This window comes from Chiloscyllium plagiosum, unplaced genomic scaffold (genome assembly GCF_037043375.1).
Source record: "Chiloscyllium plagiosum isolate Xiang-an unplaced genomic scaffold, Cpla_swu_hap1 HiC_scaffold_32, whole genome shotgun sequence".
NCBI classification, from domain to species: domain Eukaryota; kingdom Metazoa; phylum Chordata; class Chondrichthyes; order Orectolobiformes; family Hemiscylliidae; genus Chiloscyllium; species Chiloscyllium plagiosum.
This window is the reverse complement of record NW_028270170.1, coordinates 15,345,089-15,360,613: the sequence shown is the minus strand read 5'-3', so window position 1 is coordinate 15,360,613 and position 15,525 is coordinate 15,345,089. Positions and strand designations below refer to the sequence as shown.

General features: G+C 42.7%; 1 protein-coding gene across 7 annotated transcripts in view; it reads left to right on the top strand.

Annotated features, from left to right (window-relative positions):
- The window catches only part of znf385c (zinc finger protein 385C), a 433,208-nt gene that overhangs the window by 221,843 nt on the left and 195,840 nt on the right, over positions 1–15,525 (top strand). The window contains exon 1 of one of the 7 annotated variants that reach the window (XM_043674957.2): positions 6,351–6,570. The exons of the other annotated variants lie outside the window; for them this stretch is intronic. Within the exon in view, the coding sequence (XP_043530892.2) occupies positions 6,561–6,570 (10 nt within the window). The 5' untranslated portion in view covers positions 6,351–6,560. Of the gene's footprint in view, positions 1–6,350; positions 6,571–15,525 lie in introns of those variants that run through there. 7 annotated transcript variants of the gene reach the window in all.

Sequence of the window (15,525 nt, the reverse complement as noted above, 5' to 3'; positions counted from 1 at the left end):
TTCTCATTAAGTTTCTCTGTAGCCATTCTGGTATCTGCTCTCAAACAGGCCCAGTGGCAACTAGAGGAATGTAAGGTACCCCAAATGACAGTGGTTTATGTTAGTGAGGACCATCTGACCCTGAATGGTTGTGTCCGTGAATATTCCTGCACTAAGTGCTGATAATGTAATTCCAAAGAGTCCAGGCCCATGAATTAAACCAAAAACTGCAAACATGGAGTGACAGAAAACTGCACTTACACCAAGCTCTGCATTACTGAGTTATTTCTTTGTCTTACCGGGAGAGTTGTGAAACTGTACAAAATACAGTAATTATATATGGTTGCACAAAGAATGCAACAACATAGTCATATTTAAATGCTTGGAACAGCCATTAATATCTTATGCTTTTAAATGCAATGACTTAGCAGAATCTGCTGAATCAATGGGAGACTCAGTGCCAAGATATACAGCACAGGCTGTCTCAGTAGACACTACTGTGTACAGTGGAGGCACCTTCACAGCTGTAAGTTTAATATTTGTCAGGCTTGCGGTTGATCTTCCATCCTTTTAATTGTTAAAGGAAGTTTTGTCTTTGGCAGACGTTTCTCCATCAGTAAACATTTAACACAGTCATCCCAGTTACAGCTATCTTTGGAAGCACCTCAGCTATTTCCTGTGAGGCAGCAGGGTTACACACAGATTTGGGCGGTTGGTCTAGGGGCCGCAATGTCTCCATGTCTTCCTTAAGAAGAAAATCCCAGCATTTACCAAACTGCAGTCAATTTCTTCATTTGACTTTTTAAAAAATTTATTCCAGTAAAACGTTCCATGAAACTCTGACAGGCTGTAGAATCAGAATAAGTGATCACCAACCAGTTAAACTGGTATCTTTATGCACTAGACATGCATGTCGCAATCTAGACCAAAGTTTATTGCTTAGCCTTAACTGCCTTTGAACTGAATTGAACTTCCTAGACCATTTCAGAGTGCAGTCATAGAATCAATCACATTGCTGTGGGTCTGGAGTCACATTTAGGCCCGACCAGGTTAGGACAGCAGATTTCTCTCCCAAAAGAACATTAATGAACCAGATAGATTTTATGACAGTCGTCAGTGATTACACGGTTGTCATTAGACCAGCATTTAATTACAGATTTTTACAAACACTTCTCCTGTGAAGTGCAGAGGTTAAAATGTTTACGTTTTTGTTTCAGCTGTGGTAATTCAATAATTTAGAGTCGTAGAGTCATAGAGATGTACAGCATGGAAAAAGACCCTTCGGTCCAACTTGTCCATGCCGACCAGTTATCCCATCCCAATCTAGTTCCACTTGTCAGCACCCGGCCCATATCCCTCCAAACCCTTCCTATTCATATACCCATCCAAGATGCCTTTTAAATGTTGCAACTGTACCAGCCTCCACCACATCCTCTGGCAGCCCATTCCATACACGTACCACCATCTGCATGAAAAAGTTGCCCCTTAGGTCTATTTTATATCTTTCCCCTCTCACCCTAAACGTATGCCCTCTAGTTCTGGACTGTCCCACCTCAGGGAAAAGACTTTGTCTATTTATCTTATCCATGCCCCTCATGATTTTATAAACCTCTGTAAGGTCACCCCTCAACCTCCGATGCTCCAGGGAAAATAGCCCCACAGCTATTCTCCTGGCATCAGCACTGAACTCAAATCAGAGTCAGGGACCCAGGCTAGAAGCAGCATCAGAGCCCGCATTTCTGCTCCTGTCCCCGTAGACGACCCTTCAGTCTAAATCTATACGAACTGGAGTAGGTTATTCAACCCCTTGAGACAGTTATGTCTTTCAGTTAGATCATGGCTGATTCATTCCGCAAATTCATTTACCCTCCTTTCATCCTGAATCCCTTGACACAAAATTTTGTCAGCCTCAGTCTTTAACATATTAATTGCCCAATAATATTAGGAGGAATGTTGTAGATTCCATTACCCTTTGCATGATATTTACCCCCAATTTCATTCCTGACTAGCCTGAGTTTAATCTAAACACTACCATACTTCAGTTATGCGTCGCAAATTAGCAGTCAATTAGCATTGCAAATAATATATCCGTGAGGCTTGAATTCATTATCAGTACAACGTGTAGTGTTTTTTGCTTTTTGTTAGTCATGTCATGGATCAGTTTTCTGTGTTACATCAATGTGTGAGCTGCATTTCGGTTTATAATTTGACAGCAGTGAAGTAAAAATGAGCCACACCATTCAGGATCAGACATTGCACAGAAAGTTGGCTGGTACACAAGACCAGAAAGTGTTGCACTATATAAACATCTATATAAATCTGGATCTGAAGGTGGAAATAAGTGTAATCTAGTCTTCACCTTTAAAACCATAAAGGCTACATTGCTGTAAATAGACAGGTCCTGAAGCTATTACAGGTTAAGCCCTTGGGTGTAAATGTAGATCAGTTAGAGAGCAATATTTACTTTGTGAACAATTGCTTGTTCCAAGTCAGAACCAGCAAAGAAATGACTGGCTTTCTTTCCCCTGCCTTTCATGTGTGTTGTAAATTTGCATTTGTGACAAAGTGCAATGCCTGAGGAGTAACAAAAGCATTTCAAATGTTTTACATATCAGGTGATTTTTGTGCGCCATAAAAAGACAGAGAATAGATGGTGAATAATGGTAGGTCGGTTTTACATGACAAAATTTTCATTGCAATCAACCACCCATTTTTGAGTGCACTTTGCCTAAGATTGAAGGAGGTTTCTAGCTGGTTAGTGTAACAGATGTTGAAATTCTGAGTTACTCCACATTATCATAGTGCCTTACAAAATGGGGAACACACTAGTGCTAGTGTACTTCCATGTGAAGGACAGCAAGTCCTAAGAAGCGATTCAGAAATAGTTAAGTCTTACTGACAAGTATGTAACGGTACCATTTTGGATGTTCTTTTGTGTCAATTGGAAAGCAGATTTGGCACCTCTGGGTTTCGGTGTTTTTAATTGTAAGATTCCATAACTGACCCCTGTCTCAGTCTGCACCATTTTCTGGTTTAGGGTGGTACATCATAACTGAACTCTGAATCAAAATAAGCGGCACCCTGAAGGACAGCCAAATACATGTGCATACACACGCACACGGCAAAATCTTTGGAAAGGCCCACAGATCAATCAAGCAGTGGTGAGACCACCAGCAAGGCATCTCCTGAGATTGGGTGGCACATTGGCACATTGGCACAGTGGTTAGCACTGCTGCCTCACAGCACCAGGGACCGGGGTTCAATTCCCGCTTTGGGCAACTGTCTGTATGGAGTTTGCACATTCTCCCCGTGTCTGCGTGGATTTCCTCTGGGTGCTCCGAAGATGTGCAGTTTAGGTGAATTAGATTACATTACAGTGTGGAAACAGGCCCTTTGGCCCAACAAGTCCACACCGACCCGCCGAAGCGCAACCTACCCATACCCTTACATTTACCCCTTACCTAACACTATGGGCAATTTAGCATGGCCAATTCACCTGACCTGCACATCTTTGGACTGTGGGAGGAAACCGGAGCACCCGGAGGAAACCCACGCAGACACGGAGAGAACGTGCAGACTCCAAACAGTTAGTCGCCTGAGGCGGGAATTGAACCCGGGTCTCAGGTGCTGTGAGGCAGCAGTGCTAACCACTGTGCCACCGTGCCGCCCACTACCACCGTGCCGCCCAATTGGCCATGCTAAATTGCCTGTAATGTTAGGTGAAGGAGTAAACGTAGGGGAATGGGTCTGGGTGGGTTGTTGGGCCGAAGGGCTTGTTTCCACACTGTAAGTTATCTATCTATCATGAAGACACCAGCAACTGAAGCCTCAACTACTGAGTGCTGTCAGTAAATGAGAGGCTATTGTGCTCAGTAGCGCCACAGCGGCCGCTGCTGGAATGACAGACTCCAAAGTCGCAGGATCAAGGTGTGATCCTCACGGCAGGTAAGTACCTCAGAATCACAGATATGTTACGGCGCAGAAGGAGGCCATTGGGCCCATCATGCCTGCACTGGCTCACTAAATGAGCATCATTACCTACTGTCAATCTCCAGCATTTTCCACATCACGATTACAAATAGGGTTCAAGGAATGAGAAACTTCAAAGGACAGACTGAAGAAGTTGGGATTATTTCTCTTGGAGAGAAGAGGCTGATTTGATAGAGGTTTTCAGAATCATGAGGAGGACTGGTTCCAGTAGATAGGAAGAAGCTGTTCCCGCTGGTAAAAGGAGCAAGGGCCAGCCAGATCGATTTAAAGGGATATATAAACAAAACAACGGTGATGTAAGAAAATTATTTTTTGGTACTTAGGGTCTGGAATGCACAGTCTGGAAATGTGGAGGAGGCAGGTTCAATTGAAGCATTCAAGACAGCATTAGATGATTATTTGGATATTAATGGTATGCAAGAACATGGGCAAGAGGCAGGAGTTTGGCATTAGGCGATAGAACGAGTGTGGGCATAATGGATCAAATGGCCTCATTCTACGGCATTAACAATTCTGTGATTCTGCACATTATTTTTCTCCAAATAACCATCCAATGCCCTCCTGAATACCTCAACTGAACCTGCCTCCTTGATGTTTCCAGGCAGTGCATTCTGTACCCTAAGTGCGTGCAGAGTGAAAAAGATTTTTCTCACTTTCCTTATTCTGCAGATCACTTTAAATCTCATCCTTCTTTGTTCCTGTTCCTTTTCCAATCAGGAACAGTTTCTCTTTATCCATTGTGTAGTGATACAGAGGGAGGGGATGTATTTCACAGGATGGGAGTCGCAGGGAGAGCGAGGGGTCGGGAGATGGTAACAAGGGCAGGGAGTGGATCTCATTAAGCCCTCCTTCCCCAACATCCCATCCCTCAATCAGACACTGAGTGCCTCTGATCAAAGGGTTATCCCCTTCGGGGCTGCCTCGCATGTTGCTTCGTGAGAAACCTACCTGGGGGAGTTGGGTTAGCCTCAAAAGTAGTTAACCTGTTGTTACCTGCCTGTCAGCTTGTGGTCCCAATGGCACAATTATGAACAGGAGCAGGCGAGTTATGCCCATTGAATAAAGGCACATTTCTTGGCACTGTCTTGTGGTGCAGTGGTAGTGTTCCCTAGCCTGGACCCAGAGACCTAGGTTCAAGTCCAGAGGTGTGAAATAACATCTCTGAACAGGTTGATTAGGGGAAAATATATTAATAAAAAATGTAAAGGCAAAATCTGAAGTGGACATTGAAGGGGTCATGCCAGGCTGCAAACATTCGCTCGGTTTCTCCGTCCAGACCTTCTCCAGCATTCTCTATGTTTGTTTGAGTTACCTCCATGGGTGTGGCCCATATGTCAGCACCATAAGGATGGGTTGTCTGGCTATTCACTCACTGCTATGCCCAAACTGGTTGCCGTGATTCCTGCATTGACAAGATGTATCACCGTTTCAATGGTGCTTCGTTGGCCGCAAAGCACTTTGAGACATGCAGTGGTGACGAACGGCACTATATAAATGCAAGTTCACCTTGAACTGGGGAGTACGAAAAAGCTAGTCAATCCTTTCGGATGGGGAGCCGTCCCTTGCGCCACTGTTTCAGTGCAATGTCAAACAGTAGATTTCCTCAGCAGAGGCTTGTGGGGGGGGGGGGGGGGGGAGTCGCGTTTGTGTCATTTGAATCCCTCCCCAGGTGATGAAAACCTTATGTTTATATCGGAGCTGCTGCGTTTTTGTTCCCTGACCGTTTTGTTTTACAAGATCTCACACGGTGGGGGAAGCAGGCGAAACATGAAGTGGATGAAAGCATTTAACCAGAGTTTGTTTTAAAGATAATTATCTTGTTAAACGGGGCTTGAGCGAGGGGTAAGGGGGTCTCCCAGTGCTGTGTCGAGAGCAGCTGAGGGAAACGATAAAGCACTTGACCGTCTATTAGCAGCAGATCCCTGTAAGCAGCCTCAGTCAGAACTGGACGGTGCACACACCACACACACAGACACAGACTCCCTTTCATTTTTTATTTCAGAAACAGCTTCTGATTCCTGGGCTTGGAAATAAATAAATGCTCCCCAACCCAGCCCCTGGGAGATCTTGCTCCAGGGACAGAAAGCTGGCTAAACTCTGTTTAAGTTCCGAAGGTGCTGTCGTGCATCTTAATACGGGCAGGAGAACGGCGAGGAATGGGAGTTGTTCAGCCCCCTTGTGCTATCCCCTTAGAGCTGATCCTAAGGGAGAGGTGCCGAATCGCTGCGTTACACTGTGATCATGGGAAGTTCAGTCACTTTGTGTTCCCTCCCCTCAGGCTAGGGGTTGGGGGGGGGGGGGGGGTTGCTGTATTGTCTACGGGACCTTTGCAGCGAGAACTGGTCATTTCTCAGCTCCCCCTGTGATTGGGTTAAAGCGAAACCAGTCGCTGGGGAGAGGACACTGTGAGGAGTAAGCGCTGGAGCGCTCAGTGTTTAAGGTGTAACTGTGTAGCATTTGCAATTAAGTTGGCCGGTAGAGAGAGAGATTCTTGTTAAAGGAGGGCTTTGCTTCTTTGGCTGATTTCCCAAGATTTGAGCAAACAGCGGGATTCCAACAACTTCCAGCCTTTCGAAACTTCAAAAGCGAAAATGCTGCTGGGTGAGTAAGGAACTTTAAGCAGAGGGGGATAATGGAATTGATTTATTTTTTTCCAATGTTTCTTTCTGGTAAAGCGGTGCTCAGCATCAGATAGCTGCCCCGCTCTGCAAAAAGCATGCTGGCTTTTCAGTGCTGAGTGAGACTGAAGCGAGATTCGGTCTGAGTTCCCTCCCTGTGATAGAGAATTGCCAATTTCCGCAGAGCTCATTCTACATAAGTGCTCATCGTCACACACACACAAAAAGAGATATTTGAGAGAAGCTGAAACAAGGCAACCACTTCTAGGAATCTCATTTGACTGTAACACATCAGCGAGCTAGCGAGAAGCATGGCTCATTGTTGATCTAGTTGATAAGGCATAAGATCACTTTAAAAATCACTTAAAGCAGATATTCGTGTACCTCCAAGTGCCTCGATTTTATTAAGGGTTTTCTACCGAAAGGACAATCCTCTGGTTTGACATTGTCTGGTGGCAGCTTAGAGAGACCTGGGAATGGACAGTTGTGACCTTATGTGCTGGAAGTGTTTCAGTGAGCAATAGCCGTCATTCTCTGTGCTGGCATTGGAAAGCAGATGTGATTAAAGGTGAACTGTACATGTCCCTTTACTTTCCTACTTGCTTTAAGCTGTTGACCGTGTAACCTCACAATCAGCGTTGTAAAACCACATGTTGGAGAAAAAATACTTTTCTTCAGTAAATAATTGATCAGTAGGATGTATAGAACAGAAGGAAAAATATGCGTGCCTATTTTTTAACAATGTGAAACCTACCCTGAGTAGCTCAGGTCTCATTTTCACCATTGAACAGTCTTTGATTAACATCCAACCATGATGTCAGGCATGAGATAATAATCTCGAGTCATGTAGCTGCAAGCCATATAATGCTTTTTATTCAGTAAGGTAAAATAACCTGAGTGTGACGACATGTTGTTTCAAATGTAATGCCCACTCACAGCTGCTTGAAAATATCTCCCCTCTTCATGTTCGGAAGGCTGTTTGGAGATGTGTGTGTGTGTGTGTATCGTGATGTGTCTGTGTCCTGCTTTTACACATACTGAATCCAAAATTAACTTCAAGTCAAGGCGGGATTCCAAAACAGTGCTACCTGGTTGCCACCTGTGGTTGGATGTATTCCTGGAGGCCTCAACATTCAACCTCACCCACTGCAGCCCACCCCTTCCCTCACTTGTGCCTCCGGTTACTTGACATGCTGCTCCTCTCTCAGTCTGCCACCTCCCCAGGCCAAGTGTAAAAGCAAACAGGCTCACAGTTCCCCAACTTGGTTGTCAGCCAAATAGCTTTTTAAACTCCTCGCCAACATCTTTATAGATATCGATGAAAGAGGTCGAAGGAAATAAAAGTGTTCGTCGTTCCTTCACCGTCACTGGGTCAAAATCCTGGAAGTCTCTCCCTGTCGGTATTGTAGATCAACTCACAGCAGGTGGACTGCAGCGGTTCAAGAAGGCAGCTCACACCCACCTTCTGAAGGGCAACACGGGACAGGCAATAAATGCTGACCCAGCCAGTGACACCCACATCCCACAAAATCAATAAAGAGGAAAAACTTTTTTATGAGGTCCACTTGATCTTTCTCCTGGCTTGCTCATAGCAGTGTCCGTGTAGTTAATCTTCCAAGGCAATTCTGGAGTGTTGGCACTTCTCCTTGCTGCATTGTCAAAGTGTTGTCTATTGAGTCGTGCCAAATGCTTCCTGCCACGTTTACTGTCAGTGGGAGGCAGTGACCTGTGGAGCTGATGCTGTTGCCTACACTTACGAAAGTGTCTACTTTCCACTGGCTGTAAAGCACTTTGAGACATGCAGTGGTTATGAAACGTGCCACATAGAAGTACAAGTACAAAATAGGTGATAACTTCACCTGTGGCGATACATGTCCCTAAAACATGTGATAATGAAAACAGAGAATGTTGAAAATGCTGAGCAGGTCAGGCAGCCTCTGTGGAGAGAGAAACAGAGTTAACTTTTCACTGTCCTGAAACACAAACTCAGTCTGAATTTAGCATATAGTTGAATGAACACTTATTGCTTTGTAATTTCCAAACACATATCGCCTTCAGTATTCAAGGTATTCTGAGATGGAGTTCACATTGGCCTGTAATGTTCTCTCTTTTGTATGCTCTCTGTGCTGCTTACTCTTGTAGTTGTAGCTCAGGGCCAACTGGGAAAGTCACTGTTCTCTGTATGCTTGTTCAATTAGTGTTACAACTGAGTCATTTATACTTCCAATTGTATTCCTGATATTGTTTTTTCTGGAGGCTTGCATTTTGTCCCCACAGTTTAAACAGTGAATCTTTATACAGTTCAACCAACAAAAGGCAATCTCTCCAAGATTCAAATACAGGCCTTTAAAAACTAAAACAATGATAGATCTTCCAAACCTTCTCCTGCCCCCTCCCCTCTCAAACACCATTTCTGATCAACAAACTCCTAACTGGAGGCTGTATTCATACTAACACTAGTTACCTGACAAAGGAGCAGTGCTCTGAAAGTTTCTACTTCCAACTGAACCTGTTGGACTATAACCTGGTGTTGTGTAATTTCTAACTTCATACTAACAGGGCTGTCAAGGTATTAGAGTGAGATTGTACTCAAATATTCCACCCATATTCAAAATGCTCTACGAATTTGTATGGTAATGGCTTCAAGCTCATCCCTTGCATGGGCTCATATTGTCACATCCATCTGAGTAGAGGCCTAGAGGACAATATTGAAAGTGAGAATATGAGTGACTAATTCTGATGTTTTCATGGCAATCTTTAGGAAGTCAACCAGCATTTACATTGTACTATTATCCAGGGGATTGAATGGACAGGGCCGGATCCACAGTGTCCCCAGTGAGACAGTCTGATGGGCCAAATAGCCTTCTGCCTTCCATGGAAGAAAATTGAGCCTCAGGAATCAGAAAGAAGAGGTGTGGAGGGAAGTCTAGACAGGGAGAATCAGTCTTGGTATTTCCTCATGACCGGAAAAGACAGAGAGAAGTCTAGCTCAAGAGTTTGGAGCAATGGCAACCTTAGCCTTTAATGTTGAAATTCTGGAAAGTTTTAATGAAGGAAGACTGGCCATATTCTGTACTTGGTGTGATATATCTGGCTGCCAATTTCTTCTGATTCAGAACACTGACAACAAAGACAGGTATTACAAAGTGCAATGGTGGGGGAAGCCTGGCATTTGTGAATGTTTGTCTTTCATTGTATTTCTGTAATTAATTTAAACTTACATACTTTTTTGGTAACTCAGGGGAGATAGAGATGGGCGGGATGAAGACCCATTTATGTATTTTATGACTGTGACAGAGATGCCAAAAAAAACCCATAACATGATCAGGATAAATCTAGCATTATTATTTACAAGAAGGCTCAACACAAAGACTTAAATTCACTTTCTCAGTTAATTTGTGAAAATTGATTGTATAACCGGCTCTTCCTTTGAGGCAGTTCTAATACCTGAAATATGCTGAGCCAACAGTTATCATATTAAATATTCATTATGCTCCAAAGTACGAGTGTTCCTGTACAATGTCAGTACAAAATATGTAATGAAACTTTACATTTCGGGCATTAACAGCTTCCCTTTCTATCTCCATCATTATGGAGTCTAGTGCAGAATAATGTTGGCTGTCTTAAGTCTTGGTTTCCCACCATGAAGTTCAGAGTTGTTTTTAAAAGCACAATGTACTTTTGCTGCTGGAGGAAAATAGCTCCTTTCCTGCCTGAGAAAATAATGTGTGCACTTAAGTCTGTGCAGAAAGGTGAGACTTTCAACATGCACTCGTCATGTTTAGTGTAAATGTGTGTCATTCTTCACAAGTCTATGCAATGGCGCGGTGCAGTTTTGCAGAACTGAAAAGTGGAGTAGCACATGTTTGATCAAAATCCATTGCCAAAAGCACAGTTTTCTTTCTTTGCAATATATATAAAAAAATCCAAGATCGGTTTCCTCCTCCTGGCGTGAGGGCTAATGCACAAAGTAATCTTCTGAGATTTTTCATGTCTACAGAGTCACTAATGTATCCTTTGTGCAATATATCAGCAGTGTCAGGTGTCTACACTTGAGATTCTGTGATACTACGTGATGCAGAGACATAAAATAAAGTCAGCAGCAGGTATTGGAGAGAAGGTGTATTCTTGTGTTATCTGCAGTGTAGTATTCTCCTCCCAATTTTCAGCAGCTGACAGTCAAATATTATGCTGGCATGCATTATACAATTCATACTGACCTGGCTGTGTTCAACATTCAAATATTATGGTATACCAGGGTGATGATGCTTGCTGGTTAATTGTCTCGTGGTGTTTTACTCAATGGAATGGGGGATGCTAGGGACTGCAAGTGGTCTTATCATTAGAATCATCACCGTCAAAACTCCACAAGGGTGACAGGATTGAATATCTCAAGCCAGCTGCCTCTGCCTAACCCAGCTGATGCCATGCAAAGTTCAAAATGCAGCAGCATCACAGTAGAAACTATTGCATCTGTGATTTTACCCTCTGTCATGAAAACACAGGCAAGAGATTAACAAAAGGTGAGCAAAATATGCATACAGAAAGAAACAGAAGAGCAGTGTGATTAAAAGCAAAACTATATCAAAGTATCAATAAATTGTACCATTTATTGATTGTTTGTCATAGCTGATAGCTAAATTTTACATCTGCTGTTTCACTGCTGTGAACTGAGTTTATTAGCCATCAAGTCAATCCAAATTCACTTAATGTTAATAGGCCTATAGAGTGAGATAAGATATAGTGAGCGTGATTAGAATAATGTATTCTGGTGTCAGTTCGATAAAGTGAGTGTTGTTGCATTCAATTTTGGCAGCTGCTTGGCTGGAGTACAATTTTTCTCTAGGACAGATGGATTTTACTGAGAAATTTAAATTGATTTGAAATGTTCACTTTCCTTCTTCCTGTGTATGACCGTGATGCCACAGAAAAGGGTAACTGTGAAACATAATGGCTTGTGAGGTAACGGGGCAGGATTATTTTCCCTCCAGAGATAAGAAATAGAGGTCAGGACCACACCCGTGTCATTTGTTGTGCATTTCAGGAGCCACCCACCCTCTCCCCCTTATTGGTCAGGAGACCACCTCGCTGTCTAATTAAAGGCAGGCTCTCAACCTCAGGCCCTATCCAGTTTGAAAGGGATTACAGGTTGTAATAGGGGATGAGTAACAGAGAGAGTGCTTCAAAATGGACGTGTCATCCCTCCAATGTTTTGAAATTGCTGGTGACTACCTGTACCAGGGAGCCTGCACGGGGCAGAGGGATGGTCTCTGAATCTGCCCCGAGTACTGCCTCCAGTCTCTCAGTAGGAGGTAATATCACTGCACTACTACTCCAGAACAACAGACTAAGGTTAAGGGCTCCATCACCCCCACCCATTGTTATAAATGCTGCCCCCTTCACACTTCACATCAGCTCTGATGAAGAGTCATCTAGACTCGAAACATGAGCTTACTTTCTCTCCATGGATGCTGCCTGATCTGCAGTGATCTCCAGCACTTTTTGTTTTCAGTAAGTTAAAGGGAACATGGATTTGAGTCCCACCAGGGCAGATGGTGAAATCTGAATTCAGTAAAAATGTGGAATAAAATAATGGTGACCCTTTAACTGCAGCCAATTATCATAGCCCATCTAGTTCACAGTTGTGTTTTAGAAAATGAAACCTGCCATCCTTACCTGGTCTGGCCTACATATCACCATAGAAGCGATACAGCCCATCTTATCCATGGCAACATGGACATGTGACTATGTGGTTGACTGTTAACTGCCCTCTGGGTGGTTAGAATGGTAAATATGACAGCCTAACCAGCAATGCCAACATCCCATGAATGAATAAAAAGGAAGGAAGCTTCCTGATAGCTTAACCAGTCCTCACCTCCCACACCAGGGATCCTGGCAGCTGGGTGAAAAATTCCACGAAATGGGCTGGAAGTGCAATGGAGTCAGAGAACCAGCTCCTCTGTTGATCCACAGGAGCTGACAATCTTGGCTCAACGTATCATTGCTGCCTCATGTTTTTATAATAAATGTATGAGCTAACAAAGTGAGGTGCGATTTCCAAATAAATCACCAGGTCTTGAAAATTGCTACCATGAGGCAAGACCCCCTAGATAGGACTAGGGTTGTTTCTTTTACAGAAGAGGGGGCTGTGGGATAATGCAATTGAGGGTGTACAAATTAATGAGGTGCGTGGGAAAGTAGACTGGGAAGACCCGATTTCTCCCAGCAGAGAGATCATTTACTAAGAGGCACGGGTTTAAGGTAATTAGTGGAAAGGTTAGAGGGAAAATGAGGAGAAACCTTTTCACCCAGCAGCTGATGGGTTTCTGGAATTCACTGGGTGGCTTACTCTTTGGAGGATCAGTGTGGACTCGATAGGCTGAATGGCCTGCTTCCACACTGTAGGGATTCCATATGGTCAGCTATAGGGTCGCCTGAAACACGTCGAGTATGATATTGACTTCATTCTTTTGAGACATCCCGGGCTGTTGCCTTAAACAGGTGCAAATATAAAATAGTGCAGATGCTGGAAATCTGAATTAGAAATAGATTTTTTTTTCTTTATTCTAATAGGTGGCATCCTCTATCAAGGGAAACCATGTCTGTTCAAAGACTACTAAGCAATGTTCATTTTCACCGAGCAAACAGATTCACTGTGCTATGCTGAAAACCTGTCATAGCACATAACCTGATTAGGAATTCCATGTTCGTACACATTGGTTCTGTGAAAGTGTATGCTGGGGAAAAATTAGGCAAACACAATGCAATTTTCAATGAGATCCAGCTTGCTAACCACTTCTGCTAAGATACTTCACTGACAAACAAGGTCATTTTCATTAACCAACCTTTTCTTTGAATGTACATCAAATAAACAACACAACAACTGCACTATAAAGTGCCCTTTTGAATTAAATACACCTATTTAGTTTTTGCAAGTGTAACCAAAATTCATGGTTGTGGATGTTTTCATCTTACTTTCTGAAATGTCAAAAATAATGAGACAAATATTAATTCAAAGTGTCAGTAATTTTACCACCGAGCAAAGCATTTGTCATATTGTGATATATATTTAATGTAACAAGATAATTACACCTTTCAAATTTAAAAATATCAATTAATCCAATTATTTGAGGGCACATCTATTATCTTAAATGCAGTAGCAGTATTCCATGCTGATGAAGTACATAAATTATCACCGCAGTCATATTTAGAAAAATCCCACTGACTGTCAAAACAATCCCTACTCGTGGTAGCCATTGTGCTGTCTATGGGGAAAAAACACAGGAAATGCATTTCACAACATAGGACCCCTGAGGGATGGCTGTAACCTCGTGGAACGCTATGAATGACCACCAGACCTCAGCAGAATGAGTTCACTGGGAGGTAATTAGTGGGCCAAGTGAATATTGGCTATGTTCAAAAAACTCACCAATGACTTGACACAGAGTGCTCACACATACCTGTCACAACAAATTAACATGCCAAGACTTTGTACGCATCATGGGGATGCCACAATGAATTGGCCCAAAGTATCATGTCCAAATGCATTGCAGCGAGAACTGATAAAGGGTATGATGGAAAGTCAGCACTTCATTTGTCTTTCCAAATTCAGAAAAGAAGAAGGATCATAATGAAGAAAATGATTTCCTGAGAGTCCTACAAATGAAAGATCTGGGTTAATCAGTCAATTACGTGGAATCTAAGTGTTTCCACTCCATTTGTCAGCAATTGGCATAAACTTGGCTGCATATAATTCTCCTTTATGAATGTCAGGTTTTTTAGATATGTCATTCACTCAGCCTTTTTTTAGTATAAAATGATTATTTTAATTCTGGCTTTTAAGAAGCCATAGCTGGGGAGGTGGTGGTATAGTGGCAGCTTGATTAGACAAATAATCTGGAACCACAGACTAAAGTTCTAGGGCCATGGTTCAAATCTCACCATAGGAGAGGGTGAAATTTGAATTCAATTAAAAGAATTCTGATCTAAGTCTGCAAAAGAAATAACCTAATGGTAACTAAGTAACCATGGTCAATTGTTGTAAAAATCCATCTGGTTCACTGAAATCCCTTAGGGAAGAAAATCTGTCGTCCTCATCTGGTCTGGTCTGCATGTAACTCCAGACCCACCGCAATGTAGCTGACTCTTAACTGACCTCTGAGCAGTTAGGGGTGGGCAATAAATGCTGAGCTAGGCAGCAACAGTGACATCCCATCATAAATAAAAAGAAATTTCATCACAATGCTACACTACATTAAATAGAGTGATTTCAGTATATAGATTGACGTAACTTGATAACAGTAAACACTTAGTTGCTAAAGCAGTGATACCTATGATTTGATATCTCTAGAGATGTTTTGACACCATGAGCCATCCAAATCAGATACACTCCATAATGAACCATATACTTTGTTGTCTCTATATTTCAACTGAGCTCTAATATCAATAATAGCAACAGTAAATCTGTTACAGATTGGGTGGGATTGAAGTAGCATTGTCTTAAGACTATTATCCAGATACTCTGGGGCATGGGTTTAAATCGTGCCATGACAGATGGTGGAACTTGAATTCAATTTTTTTAGAAATTGGAATTAAGAATATACTGATGACCATGAAACCACTGTCAATTGTCAGAAAAATCCATCTCGCTCACTAATGACCTTCAGGGAAGGAAATCTGCCATCTTTACCTGGTTTGGCCTACATGTGACTCCAGACCCACAACAATATGCTTGATTCTTAACAGCCCTCTGAGCAAATAGGGATGGGCTATAAATGCAGCCTAGCGGTGACACCCTCATCCTGTGAATTAACAAGAAAAACTCACAATAGTCTTCAAAAAAGCATGATGGCAAGGAACAAAAAAATTCTGCAAATGCTGTCAACCTGAATTAAAAGCAGAACATGCTGGAAATAATCATCAGGTCAGGCAGCATCTG